At 45.9% G+C, this 16,708-nt stretch overlaps 3 protein-coding genes across 3 annotated transcripts in view; 2 read left to right on the top strand and 1 right to left on the bottom strand.

Moving 5' to 3' along the window:
- LOC311316747 (FYVE, RhoGEF and PH domain-containing protein 4-like) overlaps positions 1–1,006 on the top strand; it is a gene marked incomplete at both ends in the record, with an annotated part of 6,864 nt that extends 5,858 nt beyond the window's left edge. Inside the window, 2 exons of the mRNA XM_084447677.1 lie at positions 414–554; positions 740–1,006. Of these exons, the coding sequence (XP_084303803.1) occupies positions 414–554; positions 740–1,006 (408 nt within the window). The remainder of the gene's footprint in view (positions 1–413; positions 555–739) is intronic.
- A 1,100-nt stretch (positions 1,007–2,106) lies between these two features.
- On the bottom strand, positions 2,107–9,617 carry LOC311316865 (DENN domain-containing protein 11-like; the record flags this gene model as incomplete). The annotated part of the gene is made up of 9 exons (XM_084447800.1): positions 2,107–2,302; positions 2,775–2,843; positions 3,001–3,151; positions 3,583–3,714; positions 3,816–3,954; positions 4,845–5,001; positions 7,973–8,131; positions 8,423–8,522; positions 9,239–9,617. 9 exons carry the CDS (start codon positions 9,615–9,617, stop codon positions 2,107–2,109), a joined length of 1,482 nt encoding a protein of 493 aa, XP_084303926.1.
- Positions 9,618–11,292: 1,675 nt separating this feature from the next.
- LOC311317206 (ADP-ribosylation factor-like protein 1) lies at positions 11,293–14,578 on the top strand. Its single transcript, XM_084448246.1, has 6 exons — positions 11,293–11,361; positions 11,808–11,945; positions 12,047–12,128; positions 12,332–12,443; positions 13,363–13,541; positions 13,950–14,578. Exons 1-6 carry the CDS (start codon positions 11,358–11,360, stop codon positions 13,978–13,980), a joined length of 546 nt encoding a protein of 181 aa, XP_084304372.1. The 5' UTR covers positions 11,293–11,357; the 3' UTR covers positions 13,981–14,578.
- The last annotated feature ends 2,130 nt before the right edge of the window (positions 14,579–16,708 follow it).

The raw sequence follows: 16,708 nt of genomic DNA on the forward strand, positions 1-16,708 counted from the left end.
GACAGGGAGGCGGGGCTGAGGGGTCGGGGGTTAAACGTGTCCGGCTGCTAATAAGCTCCGCGGCTACGTCACTGTTTACACCCTTTAGCCCTTTGAATACGACCATCTCGCCAGCAAAGTTTTAAAAATATCAAAAAAAATCTAAAATGATCTTAAAAAAAAGAAAATCTAACAAATATGGGAAAAATTCCTACGTTCCAACACTTCCTGAAAGCTGAGAAACCGCGTTTTCTAGTAATATAGGAAAAATTGATTGATGAATCAATGAATATTCAAAATGTTGCCACTGTATTCACCGTACTTAAAGGGTTATCATCTGCTGTAGCCAGTTAGCCGTGACGATTCTCACAGAATGTGGTTCTGTGGTAATGATGTGGTCATGAGCGCCCTCCCCTTGTCCCCTGCTGCCCCAGATCGAGGCGTCCCACTTCTCGGGCAGCAGTGTGATGTGTGGCTTCCTGCAGTACGGAGAGAACCCCCGGACCTGCCAGAGGCTGTGGGGCGTCATCCCCCAGTCAGAGCCCCTGGTGCTCTACCTGTACGCGGCTCCGCAGGTACTGAACGCACACGCGTACACACACAACGCGCGGAAACACACACACCAACGCACGAGCACGTACGAATAAACACGAGTACATATTTGCTATGCACACACACGCGCGCAACACATCGCCATCTTATCCTGCGTGTCCCCCCCCCCCCTCTCCCCGTCCCCCAACCCCCAACCCCCGCCCCCCAGGATGTGAAGGCCGTGACCAGTGTGCCTCTGCTGGGCTACACGGTGGAGGACCCCCCCTGGCAGGCTGACCTCCAGACCTGCTTCCGCCTCAGCCAGTCCCGGTCTCTCCACACCTTCTCCTGCGACAGCGAGGAGCTCAGGCAGCGCTGGCTCTCCGCCATCCGGGCCGCCGTGGGCGGGGACGCGCCGGGGAGCGTTGCTAATGGAGACGCCGGTGTTGCCGTCGGAAACGAAAGTGGGACAAAGAGCCCCTCGGACAGCATCTGACAAGTAGTGCTCACTTCCTGTATTTGGCACACACACACACACACACACACACACACACACACACACACACACACACACACACACAATCACACACCAGACGAACAGTCCAGCATTAGACAATGATGTATAGATGTGTGCACTGGTGAGAAGCCCACGAGTTGTCGATGTACATTTTATTCATGTGTAACAATCAAGAAAGACAGTGTGAGAACGGGTAGAGTATTCCCCGTGTGGATTGTAATACAGTATCTGTGCACTATTGTAGATTGTATGTGAAATGATTGGAATAAATAAAGTTAAGCTGTTTTACAGAGAAGCAGGCTGTTCAGTAGACAGTTATTGAAGTTGAACATTACATTTGTGACAGCTCATCTAGGTAATGCCTACAGTATATGGCAGCATGTAAGTGGACGTGTAGTCCGATCAAGTAAAGGAGAATCTTATGATTCTCATTTAGGTCAAGTATGTTACATAGATTGAGGAACCAGTGTGTTTGACAGTCAAGTTCGGAGTTTCTAGGAGAAGCAGTGGCTCTGTGGGATCATTTCAGTACAAAACACATTCAACTGATCCCTTTTCACAGAAAACAAAACAGCACGAGTGATTCTACATTCATAAATAATAAAGAAAAGTTCCCACTACGAAATGAGAGAAGTCTGTGGCGGACTCTGGTTAGCAACCAGTTGGCGTACTCCACAACAAACCACACACACGCACCACACAGACATGCCCAAACCAACACTACACAGCTTAACACCAAGGCAACGGTTGAACAGTCCAGACAGAGAAAGCATCCATTAGTGTCACAGTCCAGCCCATAAACCCAGTTCCCTATGTACTTTTGTAGTTTAGTGGCTCACTTCCTCACTTTGAGCGCTGAACTGCCAGAGGGTCCTGCAATCTGCTATCCACGCGGCAGGCGCCCTCTGGTGGCTATAGCCTACCACAGCAGGTCTCCGGCGCAGTTGTATGTAAGGGGCTCTGTGGATCTCTGAGAGGTGCAGGGCTCTCCAGGGCGGAGCCACACGTGTCTGTAGGTCTCTCCCCCACGGAGAGAGCGCCCGGGCCAGAGAGTCTTCCTCCGATCCCGGGTCCCAGGCTCAGCTGCAGCACGGGTGATCTGTGACCAGCAGGGTGTCGTAGCCGTAGGTCTCCAGCAGGTGGAGCAGGAAGAGCCTGTCTCCGTGGGGGTCCAGGCCCATGGCCCTCACACTCTCCGGGGTCAGGGTGGGCTCGGGGCTCCCCGCCACCTCGCTCAGGGTCTGGAAGATCCGGTTGTTCTGCTCCAGGAAAAACCTGGGAGGGAGGTTTTCACAGAATTCATGTCGATTTAATTAAAAATGTACTTATCCCGAAGGAACAAGTGAAGAGTTCATTTGCAAAAACAGATCAATTAAATTACAGTTGGGTTGTTTTGATTAAATAAAGAAGACTCTTCTTTACGTAATCAAAACCATCAAACTGTAATTTAATTGATATTTAATGTTGACATTTGATTGAAAAAATGATTTATCAAAATGTATCAAAATGCACATATCTGTTTTTGCAAATGAACTCTTCAAGTATTTAGATACACGAGCCGGCAACAGCATAAACACATACTGTACTACAACCATATCAAGCTGCAGTGTAAACATGGGATAGATACTTTATTCATCCCCAAGGAGAAATGTAGTAAAGTGCTATTCTATTGGTAAATACTTTCGCTCTAGGTTTGTATATTGTTTGTGATGACAGTTGATTGGGATAGGTACGTCCGTCTACTTACAGAATGAACAGGTCCTCCTCGCTGGACACACACTCTCCATTCTCCTCTTGGGAATACAGCAGCATCTGCCTACAGAACCAAACAGCCAACACTATAGAGTTTATCATCTTCCTCATCATCACGAACATCCTTCCTGTTACAGAAATTGCAGCACTGTCATCATCATCATCATCCATCATCATCATCATCATCCTCATCATTATCATCATCATCATCCCCAAGCTACCTCTGTTCGGTAAGTTTGCGGTACTTGTCTCTGTCTGCAGTGCTAAGCCGTAGCAGAGGCTTTAGACCCTCTCTGTGCGTCTTCACGTTCTGGTTGTCCACATATACGTCATACAGGTCCTTCTTCTCCTCAAAGATCTTCTCGGTGGTGCCTGCACACACATACACACACACACACATGTGAACTTTCCTATCTTTGTAGGGACCGGCTCAACCTAACCCTAGCCCTAAACCCTAAACATAACCTTTGACCCCCAACCATAACCATAATTGTAACCCAAGCCATAAACCCTAAACTTTGACCCTATAATTAATCTTAAACTTGTGAGGACCATCCCTGTGTCCCCACAAGTGACCATTGTTTTTGTTTAACTATTCTTGTGGGGGCATTTGGTCCCCATTACGTAAAGTTATGCACACACACACACACACACACACACACACACACACACACACACACATAAACACATACACACACACACACACACACACACACACACACACACACAAATGAGGTCAATACATTCCCCCTTGCTGTTCGGGTTAAGATCTGAGGGTCTCTGGCTTCTTTCTAGACACTCACATGCTACGTAGGCCAGCTCATTTTCCAGTGCGCTGATGTCCGCCACGTTCACATAGAAGAAGGGGCGGAACTCTGGGACGGCCACGCCCACTCCTGGGATGGACACGTTGGCGAGGCAACAGCAGCAGTAGACTGAGGAGGAGAGGGTTACTGCATGAGTGTGTGCGTGAGTATGTGAGTGAGTGTGTGTGTGTGTGTGTGTGTGTGTGTGTGCGTGCGAGTTCCTCCCTCACCCCTATAGCAGACCACCCCTACGGGCGGGGGGGAGAAGATGAGGACGCGTCTCCTGAGCAGAGAGAGCTTCCACAGCACCATGATCTGCTCCCCGAAGAAGCGGATGAACTGGGACATGCAGCCGGCCGGATGGGTGATCTGCACGATGACACACACACCTTCATTCATCCAGCCCACCCTTACTGTCCTGGGGGTATTCTGGCTTTTATGCATACTTTTGACTTTGCGTCTATATACTACTTTAAAGCAATACATAGTGATATTTGGACCTTTACAAACATGTCTGGTGCTAATTCTCCAATTAGATTTACTAAAAGTAAGTTGAATCGTCCAGTCTACTCAGAAAGATAATACATTGACATTAATTACCTTTTAAAACTCGCGCCACCGGGACGCAGTATTCAGTCGAAGTGCGCATGCGCAACGTTGTGCTTAAACAACACAGTAGTAGCTAACTATTCCGGCGTCTATGGATATCATGTGTTTTTTAGCTCAATTATATCATGGCGGAGGTGAGAAAACCGAAGCGAAACATCACAGAGGAAGCCAGAAAAAGAAAAAGACAATCTGATAACGTTACGACGGTACAACAGTGCACTTACTCGCAGAACCTGTGGGGGCGCACTTCTGAGAAAACCGGAGAAAACGCCATGTATTGCTTTAAAATGTTTGCCCTGCCCATGTTTGGTATCCTTTCTTCCAGCACCCTCGCATAATGTACTTTGATGCGCTGTGATGCGCGGGTAAATATAATTTTTATATCAAATTGAAATGATAATATCTCTGTTTTTACTTGGCCTATCAATCATTCAAAAACCCAGCGTGGGGTCTCAAGTCAGCACTTTCGAGCGAAGTTGACGTTAATGCTCAAAGTGCCTTTGTTTTAAAGCTATGGCGTCTTGAACCAGTCACATGAGTTGGAAAAAGATCAGCACTACTGCAGTGACAGGCACCCACTGATGTCCATCATCATTAGCATCATCATCATCATCATCAACACTGTGTAATGTCAATATCACCCTCTCTACCTTCATCTCAGGGTGCATGCTGTGGTTGAGGGCGGCGCCCCAGGCGCTGGCTGGACACGCAGTTACGATCCCATCCCCACCAGGGGGCAGCACCGCTCTCTTGTCTTCATAGAAGGCCTCCAGGTGGGAGTAGTGGCCTGGGGACTGCAGCTGGAGCCTGGGGGAAGAAGCACAGCACCAACATGTAACAGGTTTGGTTTTAACCACCGACCTTTTCTGTATGGGAACCCAATCATACCGTAACACCGCTGGACAAAAATCCCATGTTGATGTTGTGTCTGTTATGTCAGGTGTCTGTTATGGATGAAATTCTTACTTGGTTTTAGGTAGATTTAAAAAATTCAAGCTGGTTTCAAACAAAGAAAATAGTTTTATTCTGAAAGGACGATTTGCAAATCGGATTCTGAAACAGGAAGTGTTTCCCTCAGAATAATCGGACTGAAACATCGCGGGACAATTTATAGCATGATAGAGGGAGTCACATGCACTCAGGGATAAAGGGTAAAGGGAGGTGATGTCACAGAGCCAAGGGTGTTTCTAAATAGACTGATTTCAATGGAAACAGATTAGAAAGAAGAACCGTTCCCATGGCACGGTTGTCTAAGCGTACTGAGTGAAGCAGAACTGTTCTTTAGTAAATGGACTGCACTTGTATAGCGCTTTTCCACCTTAGCAGCACTCAAAGTGCTTTACAATGGCCTCTCATTCACCCATTCACACACTAATGGCGGTAGCTGCCATGCAAGGTGCTAACCTGCTCATTGGGAGCAATTTGGGGTTAGGTGTCTTGCTCAAGGACACTTCGACATGTGGACAGTCGGAGCTGGGATTCGAACCGCTGACCCTTCGATCAATGAACGACCCGCTCTACCAACTGAGCTACAGCTGCTACAGTAGAAATGTGATAGTTAGTTCCGCAAACAACATTCCGTGGAACGCAACAGCCCGAGAGGTGGAAACAGACACTGTAACCGTTCCCACGGGTCCGGAGGGGCGCGGTCGGAGCACGGTATCGGTTCGGCACGACAGTGGAAATAAGGCTTATCAAATAGGAAGATTCAATCAGATAGGAACACAGAAAGGGGGTAACACATTGATGAGACTGGAATTTCATTAACACTGTCCCCTCTGATGTAGACAGATGGTGGTTAGTGATCAATCGATTGATTTTCAAGAAGATTAAGAAGTGGTTGTCAAATCCAAGACTTGGACTACATGTTGTATCTGTATCTATTCTGTCTGGGGGTCTGGGTCGTAAGAGGGTTTAGACTAGGAGGTCCAACTGTCACGCTAGCCTGACTGTTAATCCTAACCACTCATACTCAATCAGATCTTCAATGCCCTGTTACTATGGTATGGAGCAGAGCTTGGCATATGGTATCCTATGGTCTAGATATGAGTACTAGTTGTGGAATGATCTGATCATAGGTCTGCTGTTGAAGCTCTCTTATCAAAATAGAATAGTTGAGTGGAGTCCAGGGTTAAAATTTATTTTGAGGGTCACAGACAGATTGTCGAGCGCCTGTGGATCCTCTAAAGACGTCCTCTCGAGTGTTGTTGAGTCTAGTGCGACCAGCGTGCAACAATAGACTCCTTGTACCCATAGATGATCATTCAGCAAATAACTAGGACAACTTATTCCACCGAGAGAGACAAGGAAACACAAACAAGTCTCCGGAGATGAGTCAAAGCATGAGGCAGGCCAAGGCAGGGTCACGTTACAGGAAGGTAGAGCAAAACAGAAAAGCACATTGGAAATAGGAGGGAGGAGGAGAAGGGAACAGAGAGTGAAAAGAGGAGAAGGCACCGTTTTTCGCCCGTGTCATGCTCCGTGAGCAGGATGTGTCACAGATTGCGGTGTGACTCTCTCCCGCTGACTCTTAACTAGCAGCGTGTTTAACCGACGCGTCGTACTACAGAACGCATAAGCTACGTATTAATAGAGCCAGGGTGAGTGTGAAAGGAAGGAAACAGATGGAGATGTGGGTGAGAGGACAAACACATACAGTAGGGGAAAGTGAGGGGTGTTTGTGATATGAAAAAAGTAGAGTGCTAAAGAAAGAGCGAGAGATGGTAAATGGACTGCACTTATATAGAGCTTTTATCCAAAGCGCTTTACAATGAAGGTCTCTCATTCACCCGCTCACACACACATTCACACACCAATGGCGGCCAGCTGCCATGCAAGGTGCCAGCCTGCTCATAGGCAGCAATTTGGGGTTCAGTGTCTTTGCCCAAGGACACTTCCGACATGTGGACAGGAGGAGCCAGAAGTCGAACCGACGACCCTACGATCATTTGACGACCCGCTCTACCTGCTGAGCCACAGCCGTTCCATAGAGATGGGAGAGAGAGAGAGAGAGAGAGAGAGAGAGAGAGAGAGAGAGAGAGAGAGAGAGAGAGAGCGTCTTCCACAAAAATGAGTTCAATCAGACACTTTTTTTGTTCTTTTTTTTTTTTTACACAATTTTAGAAGGTGGTCACAGACACCGTCGTAGATTGTTGCAGAGTCTGATTGGTTGGCTGAAAACTGAAAACTCCATTAAACAGGTGTAACAAAACTAGGCTGGTGCATGCTGTAGTTACCATAGAGACGATGCAAAGTATCAGTTACAGTAGGTTGAGTATTTCAGCCTAGAGAGTCGGTGGATTTATCCCTGATTCACCCCTTCCGACAATCGGAGGAGAGATCTGGTCTGGAACGTTGTTTGGTACCGATGTTCTTCCCAGATTATCTTGTAATGTGAGGAGTTTACAGATCCAATCTTAAACCTCCAAATCGGCTCGCAGACCCATCGCGGCGGCCCCGATAATATCAAACATGTTTCATATTAAAGATTATTACGTCATTAATTTACAAGGGAGACGGCGAGACCATTGCTCCCTCGGGCACGATAACATCAATATTTTATTTTCGAATCTTGTTAAGACTCTCCTTATGTGCGTGATGCAACCCGATTTCAAAATCGGTTAGGATTTTAAATATCCTGTAGTGTGAGCCCGGCATAAGACCTGTTGTAGCCTACAACACTATAGCATCCATCAAGATAAGCCGTAAGATGCTTTGAAAAGTGCCTGTGTCTCCAACTCAGTTGAGACATGGTTCTAGCTGGGTATGATGATCTTACCTGACCTGGTGCTCCAGGAAGCCCATGTAGCGGTAGAGCAGCGTATAGGAGGGAGACAGGATCCCCACCGACTTCATCCTGGCCCCGCGCTCCACTGCACTATCCACCGCCATGTTGGCAAAGCAGGCCAGCCCAAAGTAACAGCCTTTCCGGAAGTATCTGTGGAGAGAGGGGCGAGAGAGAGAGAGACAGAGGGATGACATGGAAGAGGGGGGGGGGGGAGGGGGGGCAGCCAGATGGCCCATCTTTCTGCTGGGCGGGCGTCATCGTCCTCTCCTGCTGCTGCCGCTTTAGTCACAACCACCAAGAAAACAGCGCTAGTGCCAGGGGTGTTGTGTCCAAATACATGAAATGTAGCTTTCTTTCCTCTTTCCTCTCTTCACCTCTCCTCCTCAAGTCATTCCCTTCATTGGTACAGTATTGAGACGCACCCCTACGGCGGGGACTCACATGAAGTCGCTGGTGACTCTGTGGGAGCCGCTAGCGATGGCTTTGAACTCCACCCCCTCCAGGTTGATGTCTTGGGGCAGACACCACTCCAGCATGTTACCTACAGCACACAACACAGCATCTCTTGTGATGATGATGATGATGATGCATTCTTTTCTCTGCCCCCCCCCCCCCCCCTCTCTCTCTCTCTCACACACACACACACACACACACACGCACACACACACAGTCATACATTCACTAATCACTATAATGTTTTAGTCTCATTCAATTCTTACATGTTTTAATGTTATTTACCTCCAAACCTATGAATCATTGTCACTGAACACCTAACCTTGCGTCAAGCTCCCCTCGCTGATTCCTCAGAATTTCCTCCTTGTTATTGACTCTTAAGACAGCTGAGCAAACAAACTCAACATCTGATTGGAGCATACAGAAGAGGTGACAGAGAATGCAAATATGTATTTCTCAATGATGTCCTTGTTCAAACAGATTCGTTACAGACTCTAAAAGTGTCCATAAACCTGCCTTCTAGTCTACTGGCCACTGCTTGCTGTATTCAGAACTACACCCAGCTGTCATCATCAATACATTATCTAATCGATTAGGTCTGGCTTGTAATCTGATCAGCAGGGCATTCCACAAGGATTCATTCTCCATTAAAAATGAATGTCCAAGCCTGACTACACAATGCAGTTCTAACTCTGATTGCTTGGTTTAAATTAGGTTATTCACTCCAAGCCACCTAAAAGACGCGTCACACCCATGCGCGAGACTGGATGAGTTGCAATAGGCGACTGATCAGCAATAACTTACCTGATCTTGTATTAAACGTCACCACAAAAACCGACACTATTTGGTCCTTCTCCTCCCATTTCACCATCCTCTCGTGTGTGACCTCTCCTTCTCCTGTGTCCGTGGTGTGGTCATCCTTGTGAAGATATTGCGCATCCCGCTCAGACGGGCTGATTGTGGCTGTAGGGTGGGCTGTGTCGGAAGGGACGGATGTAGACCCTGGACCCCCTGGCCCGGTGCTCCACCCAACCCTCGACGGCGCAGTGCAACCCTGTGCATGACTGCTGCTGCTGGACGAACTCGACTCGACCATCTCCGGGTCCGCTGTCGGGTGAGGCTTCCCGGTGGATGGGACCTCTTCCCAGTCGAGCAAAGGTGCGCGGTCGGACCGCTCGACCATCCCGGTTCGGCTGTCAGTGGTCCCCGCCTGTCTCCAGCGACGATGTGGAGGAAATTGAGCGTACGGCTGGAACTAGATAACGTTAGGTGAATCCACAAATGAATTACATTTTGGAAGAAATGAGCACATCACAGTTGCTATACTTTACTAATTCTCATTTACAAAAAAAAATAATCCGTAGAAGTTAGATAGATTTGGCTACCTGTGGATGGAATTGTCTCCTAATAAAATGATGCAAATGTGATGTGATGCTGTTGTAGGCTAACCTCGTCCCCAGGCTTTACTTGTAGGCTTATCTGTTCTTCTGGGGTGCATTCAAGATTCTACCTTATATCTGGCCTCGCATCTCGCATCTCGGGAGAGCCTGCTTCTATTCGCTTGGTTTCCGGTCTAGAGCCGATCGATCCTACCTTATTCCTCACCTACCCTACTTTTGCAAGTATTCACACTGTCCCATGGATGTATTAAAGCAGGAGTGCCCACACTTTTTTGTCATGTGAGCTACTTTTAAAATGACCAGCTTAACAAGATCTACGCACCCTGACCGCACCCCAACCCAACCCCCAAAGGGGCCCCCACCCCACGCCCCTGGGACCCTTCTGTCATTTGTCACTTAGCATTGCCTAGGTTTTAATTCATGTCTCATTAGTCATATCGTAGCCTATCTTAAAAAGAAGCACATTGCTGAAATCCATAAATAACAACATAGCCCCCTACAACCAGGGGTTAAATTGGTTATTTGTTATGTGTATATCTGTGTGTGTGTGTGTGTGTGTGTGTGTGGGGGGGGGGGTGGGGGGGGGGGTTAAAGTAAATAAAGGGGGGGAATTAAAGTAGCCTATTCTTGATTAAAAACAATGCCCACACTTTTTGGGTTTGTGAGCTACTTTTAAAATGACCATCTTAACAAGGTCGCCTTTTTTATGCCTTTTTGTTTTGAATGGCTCGAGATCTACCAGCATAACCTCTACGATCTACTGATCGATCGCGATTGACGTATGGGCACCCCTGTATCGGCCATCTCCGGCACCACTTGCACACGCTCACATACCTCAAAGGCACACATATCGCACACACTGTACACAACACTGCTGATCCACCACACTGCACACTCACTGTACACTCACCACACTCCATTCTGTATATAGAATGTATATTGCATTTGTGCCTCCCCCTTTTTTTTGTATATCATAATTTGCACATTGCACTGTATTTTGTTTGCACTATTTTTGTATTTCGTATTTTGCATTGGCACTGTTTTTGAACTGTTTTGCACTGTTATGTCTTTGCACTGTCCTGCCATGCACCATGTCCCATGTCGTCTGCAACAGCATTATGCCTTAACTCATGTCAAATTACTATGTGTGAACCATATATGCCTACAGTAGCCTACATGGCTAACAGATCTTGAATATTGAAGTAATTGAGAACGTTGCAATTGTTTGCTTTTTGAATGCAGCCCTAAACAGTCTAGCTTTACACGACGGCACATTCCATAATGTAGGCTATTGCCTTGTAAATTGTAAATATACACTACGATTGTCCGTATATTTCAAAAATATTTTTTACTTTTACTTCGCCTTCATTTTATTGCTTGTTAACTAATTATGTACCTCGTTCAGAGTATGTCGAATGTCGTGTCGATGTAACCAGAGACGTGACTCGGTGACACGTCACTACCACGGTAGCAGCTCGCTGACACATTTGCTTCAACAGAAACGCGTCCAGTCACACAGCAGAATGGGTGAGAATAGCTAAACATATTGAACAAGTCACTTGACCAGCCTGATCAATAATGCATGTTTGATATATGTAGAGATTGTATTTTGACTCAAGAAATGGCTAGCTGACTAGCTAACGTGTATGATCGCCTACGCATCATGCAACTGGGTGCTTGCTTGCTAAGTTAGCTCAAGCTAACGCTAACCTAGCTAGCTAGTGATGGCTGGATCCATTCTTGGTGGTTCAAGTTGACTACGGACGGTTCACTGGACTTTCTATACCATAAGCTACGTAGCTACAACGTCTATCTCGGTGTTTGGACATGCATGGCACAGCATACGACCAGAGCTGCCTAGCTAGCTAGCTAATAGTTATTGACAGCAAGCTCGTCGTGCCCTGCTCTCTTCCATGTTCTCCTCCATGTTCTCCCCTCTGTGATGCGGAACCTTGTCTTGTCTTGTTCTACAGGTGGCTTCTTCTCCAGTCTCTTCTCCGGCCTGTTCGGCACCAGGGAGATGAGGATTCTCATTCTGGGTTTGGACGGGGCCGGTAAAACTACCATTTTGTACCGGCTACAGGTTGGAGAGGTGGTCACTACCATACCCAGTATGTACGACTCTTGTGTCTCTGTTTGGCCTCTGGGATTTGCCGACATTTGTGTGAGATGTACGTGTCTCAATGCGTTTTATCTTTCCCAATCTTGATAGCAATCGGCTTCAATGTGGAGACAGTCACGTACAAAAACCTGAAGTTCCAGGTGTGGGATCTAGGTGGACAGACCAGTATCAGGCAAGTGTGTGTGTGTGTGTGTGTGGGTGTGGTAACCCTAACTACAATCCCTGACATGTTTTACTGCAGGACAGGTATGTAAAACGGACAAAGCACTCAGCTGTCAGAGGATTCACCAGACACTGCCCAATGTGAATGCAGCATGTTGCATGATTGGCCTGTCTCCATCTGTCTTACACCCTGACTCTCTCTCTCCCTCTCAGGCCGTACTGGCGGTGTTACTACTCCAACACAGACGCCATCATCTACGTGGTGGACAGCAGCGACAGAGACAGAATGGGCATCTCCAAGTCTGAACTGGTGGCCATGTTAGAGGTAGGTGGAATGTTCAAGACAGAAAAAAATATAATTTAAATTTAGATTCTCTATCCAACCCTTTCTCATCCCCACAAGAGTATAGGGGGGTCAGGAGGCCATAGGTTGTTTCTGGACATGAACCCCATTGGAATATTCTGATAAGCGTTCTCCTTGGAGTAGTCACTAATCTGACATGGGTTGATTGATGAGTGCATGGCCGTCACCTATTCAACTGTGCTAGATAGATGCCTTGAGTCTTGTATTTTCTTAGTTATAGTATGCTATTTTGGACATTTAGCCCTATTTGCGGTATGTCTAACATAACTCTGACACTACAATTTCACTGATCGCTTAAGTATTGAGCTAGATAAACATTTTCGTCCGGCTAAAATTTCTATACAATGGAAGTGGACAGGGCCAGGGACAGAACATGAACCAGACACAGAGACCATAATTTCACTGAATTTTCGGTCAACAAATTTTCGGCCCACGTGAAAATGTGTAGCTTTTTCCGAGACAGGAAGCTTATGGTTTAATCTTACTTGGTTTAATCTTACTTGGTATGTTGTCCTGTGAAAAGTAGGTTATTTGCAAACCGAATGTTGAAACAATAGTTACATTTGAAACAACTATTTTGCCGACCGCACTACCACTGTAAACTTCCGCTCTGCGGAGGACTGTGTGTTGTCTCTACAACGTAAACAGACCAGACGTTTACAGTGGTAGTGCGGCCATTTTCATGTTGACCGTGGCCCTGTCCACTTCCATTGTACAGAAATTTGAGCTGGATGAAATTTTCGATCTAGCTCTAGCTCAATACTTCTAGCGATCGAAGGTGTCTGTGTCAGGTTCATGCTAGACATACAGTCTAAATGTTCAAAATAGCATACTTATCCTTTAAGTGTGTTTTTGTATCTTCCTGGTTGTGATGTAACAGGAAGAGGAGCTGAAGAAGGCCATCCTGGTGGTGTTTGCCAACAAGCAGGACATGGAGCAGGCCATGACACCTACAGAGGTGGCCAACTCCCTGGGCCTGCCGGCCCTCAAAGACAGGAAGTGGCAGATCTTCAAGACCTCCGCTACCAAGGGCACCGGCCTGGACGAGGCTATGGAGTGGTGAGACTTGTGTTGCATTATTAACCGTGTCTGTTTTCGTTAGGATCGTTAACAAACTTCAACATGAAATATCTCAAGAACCGTTATGTGGATTTAAAAATCTGAATTGCTAAACAAGGATCTGGGTGATGAAACGTTCCCATTCATGCATTTAGCCTACCTTATGGTGTATATTATATTGATGACGTCGTTAAAGAGGTAGTTCAGATTTTGAGAATGGTAAATCCCGATGGTTTGTCACAAGTGCATTCCACTATCAGGGATAAAACTGTCAGTCCACAGGGTGCTCTTTGTGTAAAGAGTATTCCATCACGCTTATTCAACCAAGTCACAAACACACCCGTATGAGGACATTGTGAAATGTCATGTGTCTCATGTTAACTTTGTTTATCCTCCCTCCCGCTGCAGGTTGGTTGAGTCACTGAAGAGCAGGCAGTAAAGACGCACCTTTTCTCTGTAAATACCCCTGATCCCTAACTTCCTGCATAAAGCCTCCTGATTGGACCACTCTGGACCAGTGACTGCACTCCCACCCATGCTGAGCGCCCAACCCAGCCGGAGGCCTTGGCCTAGCCTCTTAATGCCTACGGCCTCTCCAGCCCCCGGTGGCAGAAAGGCGTAGAGGCTGCTGCACGGATGCCTAGTGTTTGAAGCCACAGCCAATGGAGGCATTATATCAAAGCCCCAACCCTATTTGGCTTCAATGATTTTTCTCCTCCATTGCTGCTTGGCCAGAGCCAAGCTTCCCAGAGTGGACTGCAGTGATTGGCCACATCTCCGGCAGACGACTCTTCCTGAGAAGACTCAGTGTTGAGAAGGTCCTTGATCCCGACCTGCTGGTTAACTGACTGGTGTGTTGATGCAGCTGGTGCAGTTTTTGTATTGTAGTAGTCAGGCTGATGATTGATCTGTATTTCTATTCTTACTGTATTTCTCATTGGAAGATCAATTACATATGTAACACTAGCGGATTTTGATTGTTTACTCAAATTTGTATGTAATATTTATGTGCTTGGACAGTGACAGTAAAATGTATATTTCACGCTGAATGTCAACTGTAAAGTATTTTTGTACCACCAGATGGCGGTTACCCTTCAGATTCTAAGCCATACAAACTCAAACTACAAGTCAACAAATACATTATGTATAGTAATTTTAATACAAAAACAGCAGTACATTTAACCGCACAATATGTAATCCCCTTTCAGAAAACCCAACAACTCTTAATCCTTTGAGACTGAATCAATGCAGTGATGTCAGCTCAAGCCACTGCTGTTGCTCCATCCTGTGTCCTGACAGGTCAGCAGGGTTGATCGACAGCTTGTGATTGGCTGATTCTGGGTAGCCACTTGTTTCTGTGTGACAGTGAATGACAGAACAATCGTCATCATTGCATAGATAAAGATTTACTAGCTATCTTACTAGTTCGCATATAAAAAATAAAAATCTAGTTAGCATAATTAATTTGCCAACTTCTGATTGACATACTAATAGACCTGGTAATTATATCATAATCATGTACTTCATTTCTCAGAACAGAGAAGGACCGGGAAAAAGGAGATAAGGAAAGAATAGAAGAGTTAATTTCCTGAAAAAATATTGAAACGTGCTAAGTGACATTTACAGTCGTAGAGCCAATAGTAAAAAGGCTGTTTCATTGTAATGCAGAGCGCATTAATTTGTGATTTGTGAAAACTGTGATGAGGCTCTAGCCGTGCAGTTATCGAGCACACCCCTCCAGCCAATCAGAATCGAGTATTCATATAATTGGCAAAAATCACCTGGCCTGTTAGGACTAATTGTGCTTAACCACCCTGTTGACCTTCGACACACCGTCAGGAACTTTACAAGAGAACGAGCTTGTTTACAGAGGTAAGTTTACAGAGGGATATCCTCGAACAGTAGGCCTAGGCTATGTGTCCTGGACCAGGGCTTACACGTGCACACTAGACCTACTCTGATTACTATGAATAACCAGATTTAATAACCCGGGTTTACATGGGTTTGATAGGCGGTTCGCTGTTTTGTAACTGGCATTGCGTCAAACCAACTGAAGCAGAAATCTAGATGTCTAAATCGTAGCCTAGGCCTTATTCACAGTTAACGTGCATCCACAGTGGGATGAAGCCCCCAGCCTGATGTCAAAAAACACCTTGGTTTTGCCAAAGGAAATGTTGAAAGGGGTTCACATTAAATTGCTCACTTGTGATGGAAAATTATTTAGATATTGGATTGATTGCTTATTAGTGGAATTACAGCAGTAGACAGGCCTATTTTATCCTGCATCTGTCAGAAAGGAATTGATTATTTTTAGATTAATAACCTACCTTTCGTTATTATTGATTTCCAGCGGGAAATCCACGGCCAGGCTGTGGTTGCAGGGAAGTAGGCCTACGTAAACTGTGCACGTGATTCCGTCTTTATTTACATATCATAAAATGGTGTCAAAACGTGGTACTAGTTAAATAATAGTAAACTCGACCAAAATGGAAGGGCTGAAGCCACCCACGGAACTTGACCTGCAGAATGGCAACTGGAGGAGATTTCGCCAGTTTCGAACTCTTAGTTGCTTCGGGGTATACTTGACCAGCCGACGGTGATAAAACTTAAGGTGAACAAAACAATTGAGCAGTTGAGAAGATGATTTTTCACGTGTGTCCAATGAGTAATGACGATTATATTAGGACTGGCGGATTAATATGACACTAATGGTCAATCAGACCAATCAATGGTACAAATTGCCGCTAGGTGGCGACAAAGGTTCTATTAATACATCCATGAGTCCATGCTTGTGTGGTCACGTCAAGCTTGACCAGGCAATCGCTGGGAATCTATTGCGCTATTTCAAACTGTGCGCTATTCCAAAATGTGACAACTTGTTACCAATAGTTAAGCTGTTATGCTTTTTATTTTAACTTGACTGTAAATGTGATTTTCATTCGGTTAAGTAATCTAGCTTCCTATAGGAGAACGGTGTATCACGTGACCAGGAAGTATTGTTTACCAGTTTGTAACGTTCCAAACTGATAATTTTAGATTATTGGTAAACCTACAAGCTACACCATTTGTATTTTTTAAGGCTGTTTTATGCTATTTGCCGGATTTCACACTTGGGGCAAATTGGTCTAACTCTGACCCAGCGTTACATGGCTGAGAATCACCCCCCT

This window comes from Borostomias antarcticus (genome assembly GCF_949987555.1).
Source record: "Borostomias antarcticus genome assembly, chromosome: 13".
Classification (NCBI taxonomy): Eukaryota; Metazoa; Chordata; class Actinopteri; order Stomiiformes; family Stomiidae; genus Borostomias; species Borostomias antarcticus.

Coding starts and splice junctions, on each gene's coding strand:
- LOC311317206 (XM_084448246.1), top strand. Junction 12,129..12,331: donor GGTGGACAGACCAGTATCAG/GCAAGTGTGTGT, acceptor TCTCCCTCTCAG/GCCGTACTGGCGGTGTTACT. Junction 13,542..13,949: donor CTGGACGAGGCTATGGAGTG/GTGAGACTTGTG, acceptor CTCCCGCTGCAG/GTTGGTTGAGTCACTGAAGA.